The sequence below is a fragment of the Salvelinus fontinalis genome, chromosome 6, assembly GCF_029448725.1.
Source record: "Salvelinus fontinalis isolate EN_2023a chromosome 6, ASM2944872v1, whole genome shotgun sequence".
Classification (NCBI taxonomy): Eukaryota; Metazoa; Chordata; class Actinopteri; order Salmoniformes; family Salmonidae; genus Salvelinus; species Salvelinus fontinalis.
Window position 1 is genome coordinate 7,143,753 of NC_074670.1, and position 13,405 is coordinate 7,157,157.

The window sequence follows — 13,405 nt, forward strand, 5'->3', positions numbered from 1 at the left end:
TCTAGGGAGTCTGAGTCTGAGCTGCTCTAGGCTGTCTAGGGAGTCTGAGCTGCTCTAGGCTGTCTAGGGAGTCTGAGCTGCTCTAGACTGTCTAGGGAGTCTGAGTCTGAGCTGCTCTAGGCTGTCTAGGGAGTCTGAGATGCTCTAGACTGTCAAGGGAGTCTGAGTCTGAGCTGCTCTAGGCTGTCTAGGGAGTCTGAGCTGCTCTAGACTGTCTAGGCTGTCTGAGTCTGAGCTGCTCTAGGCTGTCTAGGGAGTCTGAGTCTGAGCTGCTCTAGGCTGTCTAGGGAGTCTGAGTCTGAGCTGCTCTAGGCTGTCTAGGGAGTCTGAGTCTGAGCTGTTCTAGACTGTCTAGGGAGTCTGAGCTGCTCTAGACTGTCTAGGGAGTCTGAGTCTGAGCAGCTCTAGACTGTCTAGGGAGTCTGAGTCTGAGCTGCTCTAGACTGTCTAGGTTGTCTGAGTCTGAGCTGTTCTAGGCTGTCTAGGCTGTCTGAGTCTGCTACAGAGGGTAAATAAACCATTTGAGAAGGAATCCATTTTCCTCCTGTTGTTGACCCTGCAGCGTTTGGTTTTCAGGTGTAGTAGGCCTATACAGAGACAGACAACACAAGGCAGAGAGAAAACTATCATTGTTCTAGTTTGTCAAATATGCGCCACAAACTAGCTGCATCGAGAGCGGTACCCACTACCCGCTGAAGAAAAATAACCAATGTGAAAATCCCAATACTAACTGTTTTGGAAATTACAATTGTAATTTGTCCCGGCTCTGATGTGGTTCCATTTCCTCCCCTTGAATTACTGTAACTTAATTAAAAATGGAGTAAGGGCAAAGGGAGGTTGCTAACTGGAAAAGACATTATGGAGGGGAGCAGCTTTGATCTGTTCAGCCACTCGTGTTGGTTTTTGGCTGTACTGCGGTGCCCAAGGACTGTGTCAAGATGGAGAAGTGGAACAAAACATGTGGTCAGCGAGGATAACACCCTGACTGACGGAAACTGGCCTGTCTCTTTCCTTTAAAGCAATATAAAGCAACAACAAACATGGATTATTGGAAACATTCTTCTGGAAGTTCTACCTGAAATATGACAGGCAGCACAGAAGGCTGCTCTATGCAGGAGTGGACAGACACAGTGAGGAGCTACCCTTGGGAAAACAGACTAGTTCAAGGCCTGGGATACGTTTTCTTTAACATGCTCTTACTGTAAGTCTGAGAGAGACAGTTTCAGCAGATTACAGGACAGATTCAGCACTGACAGGATATACAGTGTTTTGTACAGGCCAAAGTTAGGCCTACTATATTTAGGTCAATGAAGAGCAGGCATGCCTTGAAGACCTATAGGATGGAATGGAATGGGTGTGACATGAAACTAAGCAGGACATGGAAAGGACTAAAACTACTAATATCATCTATCCAGGGGTCTATCATCTATAAAGAGACACTAGACAAATCCTCTTGGACTGACAGGATTACATAACAGAACAACATACAGTACAAGGGGATTGTTTCAGTCTAGTGTAGGACGTTGTGAGTCCACTTCTGTTCATACAACTGATACAGAAATATAGAAATACAGAAAATGAACAGACTACAGAAAAGACATTGAGTTCCTCTTCTCTTAATAAGACACTCTGACACAGTATACTCAGTACCAAGAGCTGAAATGGATAAAAACATGGGGCAGAAGTCAAAGCAGTAACCAGCAATTAGTGAGAATCCAAGAAATGCATTTCTCTACACAGAGGTTGTGACACAAAACCTCGGCAAGTCAGGCCAGAGCAGACAGGCCACACTAGTGAAACAAACAAACAAACACACACACCCGATGGATTACAGATCACAGCCTTAGTATCCAGGCCAGAAATGCCTTAGTGATCCACAGTGTCACGCCCTGGCCTTAGTATTCTTTGTTTTCTTTATTATTTTAGTTAGGTCAGGGTGTGACATGGGGAATGTTTGTGTTTTGTTGGTTTTGGGTGTTTTTATGGTAAAGGGGTTGTTGGGTATAGGATATGGGTTTGTGTGGAGTACATGTGTCTAGTGTTGTCTATGTATGGTTAGTTGTCTAGGAGAGTCTATGGTTACCTGAATGAGTTCCCAATTAGAGACAGCTGATTTCGGTTGTCTCTGATTGGGAGCCTTATTTAGGGTAGCCATAGGCTCTCATTGGTTGTGAGTAATTGTCTATGTCAGAACGTTTGTAGCCTGTGTGTGTGTAAGTGCACAACGTTATTTAGCTTCACGGTCGTTTGTTGTTTTTGTTCGTTTTGTTAAAGTGTTTCGTGTCGTGTTTATTTTTCGTCATCTTTAAAAATAAAAGAAGATGGCTTACTTTCCAAAAGCTGCGTTTTGGTCCATCAATCCGCCACACGACCGTGACAGAATTACTCACCATTATAGGACCAAGCGGCATGGAAAGCGGCAACAGGACCTACCTACACAGGATTCATGGACATGGGAGGAGATACTGGATGGTAAGGGGCCGTGGGCTCAACCGGGAGAATATCGCCTTCCTCGTGAAGAGCTGGAGGCAGCTAAAGCCGAGAGGAGGCGATATGAGGAGGCAGCACGGAGACAAGGCTGGAAACCCGTGAGTACAACCCAAAAATTTCTTGGGGGGGGCCTTAAAGGGAGTGTGGCGAAGTCAGGTAGGAAACCTGCGCCTACTCCCTGTACTTACCGTGGAGAGCGAGAGTACGGGCAGACACCGTGTTACGCAGTAGAGCGCACGGTGTCTCCTGTACGCGTGCATAGCCCGGTTCGGTACATTTCAGCTCCACGTATCGGCCGGGCTAGACTGAGCGTTGAGCCGTATGTCATGAAGCCGGCCCAACGCATCTGGTCACCAGTGCGTCTCCTCGGGCCGGCGTACAGGGCACCAGCCTTACGCATGGTGTCCCCGGTTCGCCTACATAGGCCGGTGCGGGTTATTCCACCTCCCCGCACTGGTCAGGCGACGGGGAGCATACAACCAGGTAAGGTTGGGCAGGCTCGGCGTTCAAGGGAGCCAGTACGCCTGCACGGTCCGGTATTTCCGGCGCCACCTCCCCGCCCCAACCCAGTACCACCAGTGCCTCCTCCACGCACTAGCCATATGGTGCGTGTCTCCAGCCCTTTACCACCAGTGCCTAAACCACGCACCAAGCCTCCTGTGTGTCCCCAGAGTCCTGTGCGTCCTGTTGCTGCTCCCCGCACTAGCCCTGAGATGCGTGTCCCCAGCCCGGTGCCACCAGTCCCGGCACCACGCACCAGGCCTACAGTGCGCCTCAGCCGGCAGGAGTCTGCCGTCTGCACAGCGATGACTGAACTGCCCGTCTGCCAAGCGCCATCTGAGCCATCCGTCTCCCCAGCGCCATCTGAGCCATCCGTCTCCCCAGCGCCATCTGAGCCATCCGTCTCCCCAGCGCCATCTGAGCCATCCGTCTCCCCAGCGCCATCTGAGCCATCCGTCTGCAATGAGCCTACAGAGCCGTCAGCCAGACAGGAGCCGCTAGAGCCTTTAGCCTGCCATGAGCGTAGAGAGCCGTCAGAGAGCCATGAGCAGCCAGAGCCGTCAGAGAGCCATGAGCAGCCAGAGCCGCCAGCGAGCCATGAGCAGCCAGAGCCGTCAGAGAGCCATGAGCAGCCAGAGCCGTCAGAGAGCCATGAGCAGCCAGAGCCGTCAGTGAGCCATGAGCAGCCAGAGCCGTCAGTGAGCCATGAGCAGCCAGAGCCGTCAGAGAGCCATGAGCAGCCAGATCCGTCAGCCAGCCATGAGCAGCCAGATCCGTCAGCTAGCCATGAGCAGCCAGATCCGTCAGCTAGCCATGAGCAGCCAGATCCGTCAGCTAGCCATGAGCAGCCAGATCCGTCAGCTAGCCATGAGCAGCCAGATCCGTCAGCTAGCCATGAGCAGCCAGATCCGTCAGCTAGCCATGAGCAGCCAGATCCGTCAGCCAGCCATGAGCAGCCAGATCCGTCAGCCAGCCATGAGCAGCCAGATCCGTTAGCCAGCCATGAGCAGCCAGATCTGTCAGCCAGCCATGGGCCGTCCCTCAGTCCGGAGCTGCAGTCCCTCAGTCCGGAGCTGCCATTCCTCAGTCCGGAGCTGCCATTCCTCAGTCCGGAGCTGCCATTCCTCAGTCCGGAGCTGCCATTCCTCAGTCCGGAGCTGCCCCTTATCCTGGTGCTGCCCCTTATCCTGGTGCTGCCCCTTATCCTGGTGCTGCCCCTTATCCTGGTGCTGCCCCTTACCCTGGTGCTGCCCCTTACCCTGGTGCTGCCCCTGACCCTGGTACTGCCCCTGACCCTGGTACTGCCCCTGACCCTGGTACTGCCCCTTAGTCCGGAACTGCCCCTTCATGCAATGGGGTTAATGTGGAGGGGGGTCGTTTGGAGGAAGCCTAGGAGGTGGTTAGGTACTGTGGTGACGTGGGGACCACAACCAGAGCCGGAGCCGCCACCGTGGATGGAAGCCCACCCAGACCCTCCCCTAGACTGTGTAATGGTGCGCCCGGAGTTCGCGCCTCAAGGGGGGGGTTATGTCACGCCCTGGCCTTAGTATTCTTTGTTTTCTTTATTATTTTAGTTAGGTCAGGGTGTGACATGGGGAATGTTTGTGTTTTGTTGGTTTTGGGTGTTTTTATGGTAAAGGGGTTGTTGGGTATAGGATATGGGTTTGTGTGGAGTACATGTGTCTAGTGTTGTCTATGTATGGTTAGTTGTCTAGGAGAGTCTATGGTTACCTGAATGAGTTCCCAATTAGAGACAGCTGATTTCGGTTGTCTCTGATTGGGAGCCTTATTTAGGGTAGCCATAGGCTCTCATTGGTTGTGAGTAATTGTCTATGTCAGAACGTTTGTAGCCTGTGTGTGTGTAAGTGCACAACGTTATTTAGCTTCACGGTCGTTTGTTGTTTTTGTTCGTTTTGTTAAAGTGTTTTGTGTCGTGTTTATTTTTCGTCATCTTTAAAAATAAAAGAAGATGGCTTACTTTCCAAAAGCTGCGTTTTGGTCCATCAATCCGCCACACGACCGTGACACACAGAAATGGCCCTTAATCCATGAACAGTGCTCATAGATTAACGGCAGTGGCAGGAGATGTGTTGTCCCCTGCCCAGCCCAGGATTTGAACCCGAGCAACAAGGCCCTGTGGTCCCAGAGTCCAGAGAAGTAACCACCAATCCTGCTCACAGTCTCACACTGAGGCCTGTCCTCTCCCTACCACCGCACTGTGGTCCATCGGCCAGAGAGGCAGGCAGTTAGGCAGTGACAGCTAAAAATAAAGAACATACAATTCTCCAATTCAAAATGCAATCTCACCCTCAATTTCTTCCTGCAGCTGCGTTGTTGCGGGCGTAGAGGCTGACAAGGGGAAAAAATACCCCAAGTTTTGGGATTTATAAATAACTCACTTATCAGCGCTGCATGTAAAAAATGTTTAACACTATTTATTTGTGGGGGGAACGAACAATTGGAAACTGTTGTGTGCCCTTTACTTGAGGGTTTCAGTTGGAACCAGTGAACATTTTGATGGCACTGCCTCTACAGTACATCAAGTCTGGGCAGCGTTCCAACCTAATTTCTGTCTACGGTGGATATGTTGTCTGTGGTCTCTTTCCCAAGACAGTGGAATTAACACGCTCTTTAAAATACACTATACACATGAGAGAGACCACAACAGTAATCTTCTGTCGAGCATGCAAGGATGAGCCTGAAGAAGGAGCTACAGGAGCTCTGTGTGAATATAGAACTCTATGCTCCGAAACATAGAGAAACCTGGAGACTGACAGGCCAAACCTCAACTGTACATAACAATGAGTAATACAGTCCACCCACAGAACAAACCTAGATTTTACAGCATTTAGCAGAACTTGTTATTATGAGCCTCTGGAATTTCTCTGGAATAATTAGCAGGAAGACAATCTTCCCAAAAAAGTGAATTTGTTAAAGAGTGTAGATCTTTCAACGACTGACTGTCCTGTATTCCTCTCTGCCCTCGCATAACGTTGAAGTGTGTCAGAGCGGATGCTTTCTGGCATTCCAAATAAATTGACCCTGACCCCTCAGAGTATTTTAGAGGGGCAGGAAAATATCGGAAGATGTGACAAAGAAAAAAGTGACTTAACTATGTTTCTTTGAACTACTGCGTTTGCACAGTATGTACACTGTTGTGAACATTTTCATTGGGCAGTACATCTGTGATGAACTGTGGCATAGGGTGCATCCCAAATGGCACCCTGTTCCCTTTATAGTGCACTTCCTTTGAAGAGAGCTCTGGTACAAAGTAGTGCACTATAGGGAACATGGTGCCATATCAAATCAAATCACATTTGATTGGTCACATACACATATTTAGCAGATGCTATTGCAGGTGTAGTGAAATGTTTGTGTTCCTAGCTCCAACAGTGCAGTAATATCTAATGATACACAACAATACACACAAATCCCAAAAATTAAGAAATTAAGAAATACAGAAATATTAGAAAGAGCAATGTCAGAATCCAGAATATAAAATAAATATGTATATGATGGTGTGTATATGAATAGAAAATGTATGTACAGCAGTAGTTATATAGGATGAGCCTTGACTAGAATACAGTATATACATATGAAATGTGTAAAACAGTATGTTAACATTATTAAAGTGACCAGTGTTCAATGACTATGTACACAGGGCAATAGTGTCTAATGTGCAGGGTTGAGTATCAGGTGGTGGCCAGCTAGTAACAGTGACTAAGTTCAGGGCAGGGTACTGGGCGGAGGCCTGCTGGTGGTGACTATTTAACAGTCTGGTGGCCTGGAGATAGAAGCTGTTTTTCAGTCTCTCGGCCCCAGCTTTGATGCACCTGTACTGCCTCCGGCATTCTAGATGGTAGCGGGGTGAACAGGCCGAAAGCTCGGGTGGCTGAGGTCCTTCATGATCCTCTTGGCCTGACTGTGACACCAGGTGCTGTAGATGTTCTGGAGGGCAGGCAGTGTGCCCCCGGTGATGTGTTGGGCTGATTGTGGGACACAGCCCTAGCATACTGAATGCACTCTGTCTATTCACAGTCTGCCTAGTCGTCCAAAAGCAAAATACATTATGCGATGAAATCCTGAGTCAGGCCATGCCTCGTACGTTCTGTTCTATCTAACTCTGATCAAGTATGTTCAGTGGTATCTACACAAAGAGGATGCTGAGTGCTATTTGAAGGTTAGACTTTGAGTGTAAGTAAAATAACGCAATTAATGCTCGTGCACAAAGAGATTGTAAATCCAACACAAACTGAATATGATACTGATTGTGTGTGAATGCTCACAGGGCGTTGCCTATTTGAGTTGATTGTCAATGTCAGCAATGAGAAAGACCAGGCAGGCAGGTCCCCGTGGCATCATCATCTCTAAGCAGCCGTCTGCACTGCTCCTCCCCAGAGAGACTCCAGTCAGCCAGGTTGGAACTGACAGGAGCACGTCTGGGACAACAGCAGCATCTGCTAGTGTGCTGTCCTGTCTGGCTCCCCTGGTACCATGTGTTAGCACTGGGCTATTAATACCAGTCTGTACACCCACTCTCAGTCATCCCCAGATGTAGCGGGTGGGGAGGCAACCCTGTGAGACACAGGCGGTCAATGGTATGACTGTGCAACTGGGAACTTGCATTTCTGTCTTAATGTGTTTGTATGTGTGTTCACTGGTGTCTATGGTAGTAAATACCAACCAATAACTCACTGAACACAGGTGGATGTGAAAATGTTAAACATAAAGCTGAGAAAACTTTCACGTTTCAACATAGACATAAAGGATAAGGTCTCCCCCTTGATACAGTCCTCTGGTATCTGCCTGGGCTCTAATTGACAACTACAGCTGCTGCTGTCTGGTTAGCCAGTTGAAGCTAACTGCTAGTGCATCAGTTAGTTCACAGGCAGGGCATCACAGAGCCTTTTCGTTGGCACCCTGCGGTCCCATAGGCCTTCTGCTAAACTGCCTTCAGCTTAAACTAAGGCTGGTGCAGCAGGAGATGGAGGACAACCGAGTGTGGAAACCAAACAAGTACAGCCAGCCTTTTTGTCAGCCTCCCTCTCTCCCCTTTGCCTCAGAGCAGGCAGCAGGGAGAGAGTTCCCTTCCCCTCCTGTTGGTCAGAGCAGAGTGGGGTGGAATGGGTTCTGGAATGAAAACCAGGCTCTTGTGGTGTTCCACAGTATCCTGTGGGTTCCGTGACGTATTATCTACCGAGCTCTTTTCAAACCCAGTGAAAAAGACAATTGATCTGACAGAATGAAGAAAGATCCCAAATGAACTTTGTATCAGGGACCTGCGTGACTTTTCAACTGGGGCTGAGATGAACGCTCAACATAAGAGTCAACTCCTCTGTCTCCAAACCCAATGGGCCTCTCCTCCTCTTCACTCTGTTTAAATGTCATGGTTAGAGGAAGAGGCCCTCTGACAATGTGTTTAGATGCAGATAAATCCACCAGGACTGGGAAGTAGGTTTATAGCTCAACTGGAGAGGGAGGGATCCTCTGAATGATCATCAGAGACAAAGAATAGCTAAGCATCTGGTTGACATCATTTGTCACTGTTAGGGATTTTCTAAAAGAACGCTGAACTCCTGTAACCACAAGGTACTGAGAAGGAGAGCCCATTTTCTTTCATCTGGTCCAAACTGGCAATACTATGGTATGGGTTTAGGCCAACTGTTGGCCGAAGCAGACATAACAGTGAATATCTAGGAACATATCGCCTCCTGAAATAAGTGGAGATAAAGGAAGACAGGCATGAGGCATGATTGGCCAAAAAACAATGATAAATCCAGTGAAGATGAGAAATGACATTGGAATGGAAAAGTAGGTTAGCTTTGAGGGCTATGTTGAGGACGATAGGTCAAAATGTCTACTAATCAAAAGAGCCAGCCAATGATTCAGCATAGTTGACACAGAGATGATTAAACAAGGCAAGGATGCTATACCTATGATGTCAGAGTCACAAGAGAGAATTGGTACGGGAAAACATTCTGTGTATAGACTTTCAAAGACTGGTTAATCAAAATTACAAGCAGTGTCTAAATACCATTCTGTATGAACAATAGATCACTGGATGTGGTCTAAAACGACCAAATAGAAGCGGGGAAATCAGAGTTGTAAGTCAAAGTTGTGCAAAGAACCACAAGATGACAAGATGTCAAACATAGTGTAGTGTTAACTGTTACATTTCTTTCTTTCTTTCTTTGTTTGTTTGTCTTTTCACTAAAACCGCACAATAATATTGTCTTTCTCAGCGACCCCGTTAGACACCAAAGGGCACATTAGCCATTGTGTGGTTGTTGCATCAGTCCTCTACGACAGTGGTTCCCAACCTTTTTTTGGTTACTGTACCACCGACTGAATTTAGCTCTGCCCGGAAAACCCCTGAAGTACACCCTCATGTGTATTTTACCAGTAGGCCTATGGTCCCGGTACCCCTGGTTGGGAATCCCTGTTCTACGGTAATAGAGTCATTGTTAGGTTGCAAAGGGAGTGTATATTACGGTAAATGTTCTAGGTTTACCAGAAAACTACAAGAATTTTGCTATCTTTCAAAGATTTGATGTAATCTGTCACAAGGCATCTAGTGGCCCTTTTGGGCACTTCAGGTTATCTCAGGTGTCTAATTATCTCTGGTCCTCTCTCCGACCTTATTACAAGTAAAATATATGAAATGATTGAATAAGATGATTTTAAAACAGAAAATAGAATGACAAAGCTGTAAAACATTCTCCTAAATATAAACCCTCAACTTAGTGAATAGCATTGGTGTTTAACAACTTAGTGAATAGCATTGGTGTTTAACAACTTAGTGAATAGCATTGGTGTTTAACAACTTAGTGAATAGCATTGGTGTTTAACAACTTAGTGAATAGCATTGGTGTTTAACAACTTAGTGAATAGCATTGGTGTTTAACAACTTAGTGAATAGCATTGGTGTTTAACAACTTAGTGAATAGCATTGGTGTTTAACAACTTAGTGAATAGCATTGGTGTTTAACAACTTAGTGAATAGCATTGGTGTTTAACAACTTAGTGAATAGCATTGGTGTTTAACAACTTAGTGAATAGCATTGGTGTTTAACAACTTAGTGAATAGCATTGGTGTTTAACAACTTAGTGAATAGCATTGGTGTTTAACAACTTAGTGAATAGCATTGGTGTTTAACAACTTAGTGAATAGCATTGGTGTTTAACAACTTAGTGAATAGCATTGGTGTTTAACAACTTAGTGAATAGCATTGGTGTTTAACAACTTAGTGAATAGCATTGGTGTTTAACAACTTAGTGAATAGCATTGGTGTTTAACAACTTAGTGAATAGCATTGGTGTTTAACAACTTAGTGAATAGCATTGGTGTTTAACAACTTAGTGAATAGCATTGGTGTTTAACAACTTAGTGAATAGCATTGGTGTTTAACAACTTAGTGAATAGCATTGGTGTTTAACAACTTAGTGAATAGCATTGGTGTTTAACAACTTAGTGAATAGCATTGGTGTTTAATACGAGGGTTTCAGCAGGACATATCCGCTTTAGTTTTTACACACTTGTATTTATTTTACTATGTCCTCAACATGTATTTGTTGTTAATGTTTTGGCGTCAAACTGGTGGCAGATGTGAAAAAAGTCAATAGTTGGAAGAGTTGCAGAGTTAATTGAAAATAATGCCATTGTTGATTAGATGCTTTTTTAAATTAATTAGACCATTTTTATTTAAACCATATGGTATATTTACTAGAAACTCAGGGACAATATGGCCACAGATATAAAAATGAATACTATATATATATATTCATATATATTTAGTTAAGTTATTCAAGTATAAATTACAAAGGTTACATAAGATTGCCATAGATTTTCTGTTAATTACCACATTTACAGAAGATTCCGATAACTTTTGTCAATTACTGGTAGCTTTGCAACCCTAGTTGTGGTGAGGAGATCAGGTCAACTAAACAGAGGTTTACTGTTGTGGTCACCATTTATCTAGTCTCAGAAATGACAGACCTAGGGCAACAGGAACATGGTTAATGTGGGCTAAGCAAGGCAACCCATCTGCCTAGGGAGAATACCATTTAACGGTCACAGCTGCTTGTCCCCCTGACCAAGGCCATGGCATGGCAGTCTAGTTCACACCCGTCCAATCTATAGGTTGTGTCCCAAATGGAAGCCAATCCCCTAGGTATGTAGTACACTTCTTTTGACCTAGTTCCTCTGAGTTATGGAATGCTGAATACCCTATGGGCCGTTGTCAAAAGCAGTGCACTATATAGGGAAGAGGGTGCTCTTTGGAACACAGCCTAGGTCTGTCCATCCATTCCAGCATGGTCCTCATCAGCTGTCCATGCATGCAGCGCTCCACTAGACTCCAGTGAATACCACACTAACACCGCTCCTAAAACTATCCCTCTGGCACAGTATTCATAGGTTGTTTACATTTTGGAAATGGTCTGAATTGACTGTCAAACCAATGATGTCTCGTTCTCCCAGGCCGGTAGCATCAATCAAGAGGATGTTTACTTTACACCCATTAATGGTTTCTCCATCCTGATTAGAGGAAAGTATTAATGCTACTGAGCTGTGGATTACATGCAGTCATTGCTATTGTGGGGAGTCATAGCCATGGATATCCTGTGTAGGCTGACCCAAATCACTGATGGACAGTACAGTACCCATCCTGAAACCTGTTAACACTTGACTGGACTCTTGATTGGTTATGATTGGTTACATTTGGTCCTGAAATAGATCAATATGTCCTCCATTTCAGGAAAAAAATATTATAATCATTAACTTTTGTCATACTGGTGACTCAGTGGTGCCAAAGCCTAAAACTAATTCACATGTGAAAGTGAACACAGTAAAATAACCATGTTGACTAACAATTTTGAGTTAGGGATATGAATTTGCAACAGTTACAATTGCATTATTATGTCATTACCATTGACATCACTGTTCTAGGACGTCAATACTGATGACAAAACAACCCAAATTGGCTCCATTCTCCAATTTCTATGGAGAGAAAAATTGCAAAGCATACCAAAAAATTCTGTTGCCAGAACTAATAAAGACATACAACACTTGACATACCTTGTGTGGGGCTTTGAGAAGCCTGTGGACTCCAGCAATCTGATTAATAAGGGGGATATCTTCCCTGAAAGTGTACTGAGGCGGTCTGGTCGGCTCAGGAAAATTGGTGCTGTTGAATGGATCAGTATCATCTAAGAACTGTACCCTGCATACAAACGTAGCCATGATGTTGTATCCATGCAAGACGGTTTTTTAGAACTCAGGTTTCAAAAAGTAGAAGCGCTCCGTCTGGAGAAATCCTTTGATATGACGCGCAACCCCGCGCCCGACTGCTGGTCCCAGCAACAAATCCAAATCCACCGAGCCGTCAGGTTTTCTGCAGCAGGCAGCAAGTCCTGCTCTGCTCCCTCAATTATCGATGCACCCTCTTCTCCATTCGCCCCATACAGGCTCACAGAAATAAAGATACTGAACGCCGTCACACGGTAATATAAATCCAGTATCCCTCGTCCTGTCCTGAAGTATTTTCCAGCTATTATTCTCTCGTTCAGAATAATGTAAATAGTGTAGCGATGAGAGGGACGGTAGTATCCAAGGGCATTGCAGGCAGCCAGGCAGGCAAGGTGCTGAAGCAGACTGCGCTGAGGACGGTACTGCTAGACTTGTGGCGTCTGACGGTAACGTTAGTGGGATTGGGACTCCCTCCTCTAGCGCAAACTCGGCCAGTAGCAGCAGACAGCGCTGTCAGGGGGATGCAGGACGGGCCCTTCACATTATATGCGTGTTGGTGACCTCCTGTGGCCGTGTGAAGAGAGGCTTGAAATACAATGCATTGTTGCCTGTAGCCTGTGGGGACAGTACAGTAGCTTACTGACAGATACTGAAACTTTGGAAGATTGTTGTTGTATGAATTGATTAAAGGAAAATGATAATATGTTACCTATAGCTATAATTATATTAATAAGGATAGAGGATAATAAGGATAATAAGGATAAAGGAACATGATAATATGTTACCTATAGCTATAATTATATTAATAACGATGATGATTTGTTCTGCTTTTGTGTTGCCATGTTCAAATCAAATCAAAATCACATTGTATTTGTCACATGCCCGAATACAACAGTTTGTATTCTGTTGTATTCTGTTTACAACAGTTTGTTGTATTAATTACAAATGATTCCACTCAGTGGTAGTCAGGTGAGTGAACAGTAGGAGCATTGGGCCAGTAACCGAAAGATCGCTGGATCGAATCCCAGAGCTGACAAGGTAAAAAAAAGATGTCCTTCTGCCCCTGAGCAAGGCAGTTAACCCACTGTTCCCCGGGTGCCGATGATGTGGATGTTGATTAAGGCAGCCCTCCACACCTCTCTGATTCAGAGGGGTTGGGTTAAATGC

The 13,405-nt window shown here is 45.6% G+C and overlaps 1 protein-coding gene across 1 annotated transcript in view; it reads right to left on the reverse strand.

The window, feature by feature from the left end:
* The window catches only part of LOC129856907 (FH1/FH2 domain-containing protein 3-like), a 44,331-nt gene extending 31,607 nt beyond the window's left edge, over window positions 1-12,724 (reverse strand). The window contains exon 1 of the mRNA XM_055924668.1: window positions 12,068-12,724. Coding sequence (XP_055780643.1) covers window positions 12,068-12,232 — 165 coding nt within the window. The 5' untranslated portion in view covers window positions 12,233-12,724. The remainder of the gene's footprint in view (window positions 1-12,067) is intronic.
* Window positions 12,725-13,405: the final 681 nt, after the last annotated feature.